This window comes from Mandrillus leucophaeus, unplaced genomic scaffold (assembly GCF_000951045.1).
Source record: "Mandrillus leucophaeus isolate KB7577 unplaced genomic scaffold, Mleu.le_1.0 Scaffold614, whole genome shotgun sequence".
In the NCBI taxonomy this organism is placed as follows: Eukaryota; Metazoa; Chordata; class Mammalia; order Primates; family Cercopithecidae; genus Mandrillus; species Mandrillus leucophaeus.
Window position 1 is genome coordinate 1,111,169 of NW_012106631.1, and position 9,419 is coordinate 1,120,587.

The following is a 9,419-nucleotide window of genomic DNA, read 5'->3' on the forward strand; positions in this document are numbered from 1 at the left end:
TCTTTCTCTTTCTTTTCTTCCTTTTTTCTTTCTTCTTTCCTTCTTTTATTCATTTATTTATTGACATGATCTCACTCTGTCACACAGACTGGAGTGCAGTGGCACAATCTCAGCTCACTACAACCTCAGCCTCCCTGGCTCAAGTGATCCTCCCACCTCAGCCTCCCAAACAGCTGGGACTACAGACACACTCCACCATGCCTGGCTAATTTTTGTGTTTTCTTGTAGAGATGAGGTTTTGCTATGTTGTACAGGCTGGTTGTGAACTCCTGGGCTCAAAAGTGATCCTCCCACTTCAGCCTCCCAAAATGCTAGGATTATAGGTGTGAGCCACTGTGCCCGGCCTGTTTTCTTTTCCTCAAATAATTTCTCCAAGCTATGCTTTAGTAGAGGAGTTTCATTCTGTGGGCAAAGAAAGAATCACTTGTGCAACAAAGCTCTCAATATGGCCTCTTCTGCCAGCTATTAGTAAAAATTTTCATTGTTAAATATTTTTAAAATCATAATACAATAAAAGGATACTTTTAAGTTTCCTTTTTCAGTGAGAAAAAACAGAATGAAAGACTGTTTATGTAGTATACTACCTTCCATGAAACGACGAGGGGAAAATACAAAATAAAAATATGTAATCAATCACTGGAAAGATATATAAGAAGTTTATGAGAAACAGAGTAGACTGTGACCAGGGTAGAGGCAAGAATTTCATCATGTGAATTTTTTACTTATTAAACAATGTGTGTGTGTGTGTGTGTGTGTGTGTATCTGCATGCCTGTGAAGTCCAGTACGCATAGGTAAATAAAAACTAAATGTTATTTAGTTGCCTATCTGGTTTAACATTGCTCATGTTCCCCAAGCTTAGGTCTGGCACAGGCACAGACACCTGCAGAGTGGAAGGGGCCTGTTGGGTGTCCTCACCTCCGTATTCCCACTCACTGCTGCTTCTGGTTGCTTAGCAATGCGGTGCAAGAGGCAGGAAATTATAGAACTAAGGGTCTGGCCAGACTGGTGGTTTTGCTGCCATCTATGTGACAACTGCCCAAATGCTGCCTATTTTTTTCTCCTGGGGACCATTTGTGGGTCCTTCTGAGACAACTTGCTAACACCAAGAGAGTACTTTGAATATATATTTTCTACTATTTTATCTGAATTTTTATAATTCCTACCCTGGCTCTTATACCATCACTTACTCTTTGTAGCCTCTTTTTCACTACTTGACTTAAGTACTCTTTGGTACTTTAAGAGACTTCTATTCTACCTGCTTTATGGCTGTGAAAAAAAATTAGCACCTTTTCCATGTCAAACGCTGGAAATGCATGCCTCTCTCCCCACAGGTTCCCTCTGACCTCTGAATTCACAGGTAGCCCTGATTAGCCTGTCACTTTTATCCCTTTTGAAAGGAGAATTATGAACCAGATATCTTTGAACACCAAGAGACACTGGTCACATCTCCTGGACTTGCCAAATATCCTCCAGCGGGTGAATGGCCTCTTTGAGGGTCACAGCACTAAGCTAGCAACCCTTTTCAAATAAGTCCCCCTTTCCTAATCTCCTTACCACTGCTAATTATAAGGCTAGGTTTGGATGATCAAAAACACCCATTTGGGATGCCCCTTAGCAATCCCTGCATAAAGGGCCTGACAGACACATCTCATGACAATGTGTGGGCATGTAACACCCATTTTCCTAAAGGGACTCTGAAATTTGAGATAATAGGGAAAATCCTGACATCAGTGAAAACCAATATAAGCCTACACATAACTCTGACATTTAAAAGTCTGAGCCCAAGGAGAGTGAGGGTGGGGGAAGAGGAGATTTTTTTTTTTTCACTTTAGTGTTTGACTATTTTATGACATTCAAACATTTGGATTAAAATGTGTATTCATTTTAGAGAATCACAGTCCAGTTAATTAGCTACATGAAGAAGAACCTTTCAAATTTTAATAAGATTTGATTTTGGTTTCACATGAAGATATGCTAAATTCCTGTTTGAGATAAAGGAGGGTCAAGAAAGAGGAACAAAAAGGGGAGTGAGTCAAAGAGGATAAAAGAGAGGAAGGCTAAAACTTACCTTGTTTCATCGATATAAACTGCTTCCAGCACAGATGCCGCATATTCAATATTCTTCTTTAAGTCAACGACGTTAACGTCACCTCTTTCCAGCTGCTTCACTAAGCATCTTAGTCTATTTCAAAAAAGTAGCCAAAGAGAGAAACAGCAAGAAATTTATGGTAACTATATGGCAAATAGTACAGTATTAAGTACACTAAGTTAAGATTTTTAACAAAGTTGTTTCTAGGTCAACAAATAGCAATATTTTCAGAGATTTTTTTTGATATAATTAAGACCAGTCTTTATTACTTAAGGGATTATTAAGTATTATACTCAGCTCTCAATAATATTAGGAGTATAGGTAATACTCCTCAGCTCTCAATAATATTAGAAGTATAGCTCTCAATAATATTAGGAGTATAGGCTACTTTAAGTACAATATTTCAGAGATAGTCCTCCTGAAAATTCAAGACAACATAGACATTTTCAGAAAAGTATATTCCTATAATTTATTATATGACTTTCTGTTTTTTCAGTGTTGGCACTAGGAGAATATTCAAAGGATGCTCTTCTTAATTCACAATTGCAAAAATATGGAACCAACCTAAGTGTCCATTGACCAATGAGTGGATAAAGAAAATGTGGTATATATATATATACCATGGAATACTACTTAGCCATAAAAAGGAATAAAATAGTGTCTTTTGCAGCAACTTGGATGGAGCTGGAGGCCGTTATGCTGGAGGCCATTATTCTAAGTGAGGTAACTCAGGAATGGAAAGCCAAATATTGTATGTTCTCACTTGTAAGTGGGAGCTAAACTGTGAGAATGCAAAGGCATCAGAATAATATAATGGACTTTGGGGACTCACAGAGGAAGAGTGGGAGGGGATGTGGGATAAAATACTATATATTGGGTACAATGTGCACTACTCAGGTGATGGGTGCACAAAAATCCCAGAAATCACCACTAAAGAACTTATCCATGTAACCAGAAACCACCTGTACCCCCCAACAAAGCTACTAAATAAAAAATTTAAAAATAAAATTAAAAGACTTCAAAAAATAAAGAATGCTCTTCTGACTGCTAGATTAGCTATTATTCACTGTATGAAGCAATAAAGACAAAGACGAAAGGCAAAAGTTCTGTAAAAAGTTAATTTGAGACAAGAAAAAATACATGTATGTATCCTTAGTGTATTTACTGCACTCGTTTTCCACTTGAGGAAAATGAAAATATTTTCTCGTGATTGAGTCCGTAGGATGATGTGTCCCGATGCTCTGAGGAATTTTAAAGTATAGGACTCAGCTAGATTCCTGGGTTACAGAAACCACGAGATAATTCATGTTATTGTGTTAAGCCCCAAACCTTGGGATAATTGCTATACAGCAATAGGTAGCTGACAAAGTAAGGTGATACAAATTACCTTAACAAGTTTGTAATAGCTTTGGCAACTTCTATGCATTAAATCGTAAGCTGTGTGTTTCTGAAGATACTGCTCTTTACCAAGTACAAAAGGAAGATATTCCTTACTCTCTCCATACTATAGATAAGCAACATGAAGACTACTTGTCTATTTTCCTAAGTCATCAGACAGAATTTAATTCCATTCTATTCAGAGGTATTGCAAAAGAGAGAGTAGAGTGCGGCTACTTTTAGGCACTCCCTTAGAGACAATTTAGCAGATTTCCTAGCAATTTATTTTGGATAACTTTCAATGCCAAGGGTGAAGATACAAAGGCAAGTTAAGAATTTCAGCAAATGTATCTGACAATTCTCCACCCAAAAGAAATAGTTCATTCCTCTATGGGAAAAAAAGACACACCTAGATGAAAACTTCTTATTCAGGAAGCTGTAAACAATTACTTTTTTGTGCCATTTACTTTTGCATGATAAAATATCAGCAGGCAATAACATTGAAAAATAAATTGTATGTATCAATAAATATGTCCTGTTAATACAGAATAAGCAAAACAAAGCACAACAAGAATACAAGCAAAACAGTTTCCTTAGGAAGGAAAAATGAAGCCTGGCTTTGAGGCTTGTCTGAAACACCGAATGTGATGATAATGGATCAAGATGCAGAGGGTTTTGGGATTTTTGTAATGCTTATGACCCAGGAACATTATTCTTAGTCACACTGTCCTTTATTTACGAAAGGAAAAGAAAGAGGTATCGTTTTTGTTTTTCCATAGTCCTGCAATGGCTTAGAAATATACTATCATAGGTCTTTCTTGTGAAAAGTACTTGAGTTCAGCTTGGTTGTACAATGTGGTTTAAAAACAATAAGTACTTCAAAGGGTTGCCTTTCCTTTTCCCTGAAAAACTGTATTCTACTTTTATTTGTTAGCGATTCTCCCACTAAAAACACTACATTTTCTAAACTCTCTTGAAGGGTACGGTCACATCACTAAATTCTTGTCAGAGATGTGCATGGAGGTTGTTGGTGAGACTCTCAGAACAGTTCTTTGGAGAGAGCTAACTGCACTGGAAGGAGTTCTCTTGCATCCCTTGCCTGTGCCTTATGGCCTGGAATGCAGCGGAACTTTCTAAAGGCCAGCAGCCATCTGGGATCATAAATGACCTGGCAAAAGAAAGCCACACACTAAGAATGGTAGAAAAGAAAAATGGAAGTGGCCTGGATATCATGCTATTCAGTTCCACCTGAATGAAATCGCCCGTCTCTGGACTTGTTTTTGATGCAAGAACAACAAAAATTGCATTTAAACCACAATTATTTTGTGGTTTCTTTTATATGCGGATGAACCCAAAACACACTGATAAATGAATAAAGAATGAAGCAAAACAAGGTAGTCAAGAATGGATAAATCTTTATTATCAAACGAGACGATGAGTACCGTGGGAGACCATCAACAAGTGCATTTCCTAACTCACAACAGCCTGTGGTTGTTCCTAGGGGAGTCATCCCGTCTGCAACTATAACTGATAAGACTTGTGATAATCAAGAGGCTCTAATGCTTGCACAATGAACATGCCCTTTCACACAGAGATCTCAATGTGGTTTAAAAACAAAATATTATGAATTATGTCTTGATAATTCACAATTAAGTATATAAACCTATAACTGGATATAAAACTTCCACTGGGGAAAAACACTTCAGTAAGGTTTTACCACCCAACTAGAAAACATAATTACATATAGCTATAACTCAGTAAACTCATATATCTCCTCATAGACACAAACACACACACACATACACACACGCACACACGCCTATATTCACTATGCCAACCCCAAAGGACTAGATAGAAATATATATTGGGGGGTTACTAGGACTTGTTTTTTCTTTGCTTGTTGCACTAAACTTTCATTAATGAGTGCACATTTCTATTTACATAAAAAGGAAAAGCTTTTATTGTAAAAATATTATTTACAACTAGAACACCAGCTTAATGGAATTATTTATATCATTACTATCCTAATTGTAATCATTTATATCATTACTATCCTAATTGCGAGTATGCTTTTGTAATCAAATTACATATACAATAATCCTCAACAATATTATTTCAGCTATTATTTTACTTTCTTCCTAGTTAATACAAGGTCAAACATCTTAATGAATAATTTTCAAATGACCATACGTTCAGTATTGGTGGGTTCCAAAGTGTTAAGGCTTTACTGTATATATCTGTACAATTTTTTTTTATTTTTAAGAAGACAATCACATCCTATTTGCCTAATTCTTAAGCCATCCAATAGGCAAATTCTCAGAGTTGAAAATAAACAAGTTCCCTTAATTTAGCATAAAATAAACAAGTTCCTTTAATTTAGCAAAAACTCTTTTTAATAATGATTTTTCTTCTTTCAACAATCAGTGTGGGCAAGCTGAGTAGAAAACAATGTTCTTAATTTCTGGCATAGATCATTGGTCTGGTTCCCAAAGCTTAGGGTGAAGGCATATTCTTGATGTTCTGATCTGAGCAGTTTCTGACCCAGAAAATTGTGGATGAGGACTCTACCGGCTACTGTGTTTGGTAGTAAAACAAGTAAACTGCTGTTGTATCAACCAGTATAGACAACAGTGCTAGAAAGGTATTAAAAACCCAGTGCAGTTAGATACATAATTTGGGTATCTATTACTGCACCTGGAGCTGTGTAAAAGAATATATATTTATATATAGATATTAGTACGTATATAAGTATATATGTATATGTAAGTGTGTATATATAATGATACACAAAACCACACTGATATATATGTATATACCTGTGTGTGTACCACAATACCTTCTTCAAGGTATTTGCAATCTCTGGGGGTTGTACGACATGCAAACAATGTGGTCAAATGTCAAACTGCAGGTATTTCCCATTGCTTCTTTTATGCACACCCTAATTCCTAAGCAAACTGGTGTAGTCACTGTTCCTCAAAAACCCTTACATCATCTTAGATTCAAGTGTTTCTCTCTTGCTGAAATCTCTTTCTCCATGTTCCTACCATCTGTTACTGTCTAAATCATGTTTGGTTACCAGGCATATCTGAGATGCTACCTATCTCGTAAGTCCTTTGAAGATGCCTCTTCATTGTGATTGCTCCCTACATAGAAACTAAACCACATTTTATTTGTTTCTCATTGACAACATTTGCATTTCTCTGACTTTCATTATAATTTCAATTTTTTATGTGGTATTTCCCCAATTGATCTTTCGTCAAATAAAAAATTTTCAGGCATGCAAACAAGCAGGAAAATTCACCCATGATGAGGATAAAAATAAATGAGTTAAAATTAACTCAATATAACAGAGATGATAAAATTAGTAGACAAAAATGTTGACTGTTATTATAAAAACAAGCTAACAAGTCACAAGCTAAAAGATATAATCAGTAATTTAAGAAAGAAAAAGGCTATGGGCTAAATAGATGCTATTGATATATACCTTCATTTTTCATAAATTTTATTAAAATATTTCAAATTCTAAGTTATATTATCAAAGACATGAAAAAAAATCCAAAGCATCATTAAATTCCTAATGATCTTTTCCCAAAGAGAATAACACAAATCTTTGATAATTCATAACTTTAAAAATCAGCCTGAAAAAATGTGCTGAGAACACTTTGATATTCTTAGTTTTTAAAGGGACTTCCTTACCTTCTAATGATCAGGAGACTTAAAAGAAGACGGAAACAAAAATAGCAATACCATCTTTGAAAGCAATTTATTGGTTCTGTGATTAAATCAAGCAATTGCAGAAGACAAATAACTTCTACTTTTGAACAAAGAGTACTGAGTTGTAGAAAATTATTGACTATTTTTATTCAAATATAGAACTGCTAAATTCCAAATGAAAAGTTACTCAATGTTAAATGATGCAGTTTTTATAACCAAGTACTCTGAATACCTTCTAAGCTATTGTTACATAACTGAATCTTGCAAAATGACCACCTACATAACTAACAATGTTCTCATATGGAGAAATCCTGCATGTCTACGCATGCCTTTTTAAATTTTAGGATACAAAATACACAGGATATCCCTCATGTGACACAGCATGAATAACAAATAATAATTAAATAAATAAAATTTATTAAAATAAGTTATAATTATTACATTACTATAAATGTTCCCATTTGTAATCTGATTGAAATACAAAAGTGAAAAGGATATGGTCATAGGAAATCCACACTAAGAATCAGAAGAGGTAAAGTTAAAAGAAATTATATACCTATAATATATATTAATATTAACATTAAAATCTGGCCATAAGCAGAAGTGCATGAAATCGCATAAATAGAAACTATCAGAACAAGAAGCTACTGTGTCATTTTCAGGAAGTCCTGCTTGACTCTAAAACAATAAAAAATTGATAATAAAATCTGTTAAATCATGAAGTCATTTATTCTGCAGGTCGATGCTCAGGAAATTAAACCCTAAACTTAGTCTAAAATGTAGGGTTTATGGACATAAAGACTTTTCCAGTATTTTTTTCATATAGGCAAATAGAAATGTAAAGCTCCATGATACCTTTATTTTATAGGGTAAATAATTCCCCAAACAATTTCTATAATTAAGCAAAATGAAAACAAATGAGATCAATGGCATAAAGTACAGCATGAGGACTACAGTTAATAATATTGCACTGTATACTAGAAATTTGCTAAGAGAGTAGACCTGTAGGTACTTTTACCTCCAAAAAAAAAGCTACTTAGGTGAAATGATGGATATGTTAATTTGCTTGAGCAAATACATTTCACTGTATAGGTATATAAAACATCATACCTTAAATATATACAAGAAAAAACAGTATGGCAAACAGTATTACTCTTAAAAATGTGTCTACAGTCTACATGTAAAGGAGCAAAATAATCCCATTGAGGCAGAGAATATGTGACTGAAAAAACTCTTTTAAGTACAAAGGAATTTACAACTATTCTCTCTCTTACCCCAAAGTCACAATTTAGGTAAACTATTTCTTTACTTCAAGTGGTATTAACCTTTTCTACAAAATGGACGTTATGTAATTTCCAGTTTGTTGAAGAGTTCCTCATCAACAAGTACAGTACAGAGATGTAAATATTCAAAGAGTTAGAAGATCTTAGTTTTCTAGATCAATTTGTTTCTCCTTGAAGATGAGAAAACAGTAATATCATATTGAATCTAAACAAGGAACCAATCAAGTGTTTCTGGTCAGTGTTACCCATCTGAAATAACTTACTCATATTATATTATTTAACTGTGGTATAATTTTTATATTTTTCAAAAAGAAATAGACAAAAGAGTATTTACAGTTTGCATTAAATCCTGGTAGATTAAAAAATTTCTTTACTGGTGCTCACCACTGAAACATTAATGACTTAATAAATTGAAATAGAGATTGAAAAGAACCATTAAGAAACAAGCAAAAACTTTGAGAAAAGAGATTGATCCACGATGCAAAAACATGCAACTTTTTAAATGGAACAAATGGTGATGAAAGGGCTTTTGGAAATTAACAGTAGGAATTTACATGAATGCAGAAAAGGCCTTTGACAAAATTCAACAGCCCTGCATGCTAAAAACTCTCAATAAATTCGGTATTGATGAAATGTATCTCAAAATAATAAGAGCTATTTATGACAAACTCACAGCCAATATCATACAGAATGGGCAAAAACTGGAAGCATTCCCTTTGAAAACTGGCACAAGACAGGGATGCCCTCTCTCAACACTCCTATTCAACATAGTGTTGGAAGTACTGGCTAGGGCAATCAGGCAAGAAAAAGAAATAAAGGGCATTCAGTTAGGAAAGAAAGAAAAGAAGAAGTCAAATTGTCCCTGTTTGCAGATGACATGATGGTATATTTAGAAAACCCTATTGTCTCAGCCCAAAATCTCCTTAAGCTGATAAGCAACTTCAGCAAAGTCTCA

General features: G+C 34.6%; 1 protein-coding gene across 3 annotated transcripts in view; it reads right to left on the reverse strand.

Moving 5' to 3' along the window:
- The window catches only part of PDE1A (phosphodiesterase 1A, calmodulin-dependent), a 421,413-nt gene that overhangs the window by 130,751 nt on the left and 281,243 nt on the right, over window positions 1-9,419 (reverse strand). For all 3 annotated transcript variants that reach the window (XM_012000052.1, XM_012000056.1, XM_012000053.1), the window contains exon 3: window positions 2,070-2,183. In XM_012000052.1, the coding sequence (XP_011855442.1) occupies window positions 2,070-2,183 (114 nt within the window). The remainder of the gene's footprint in view (window positions 1-2,069; window positions 2,184-9,419) is intronic.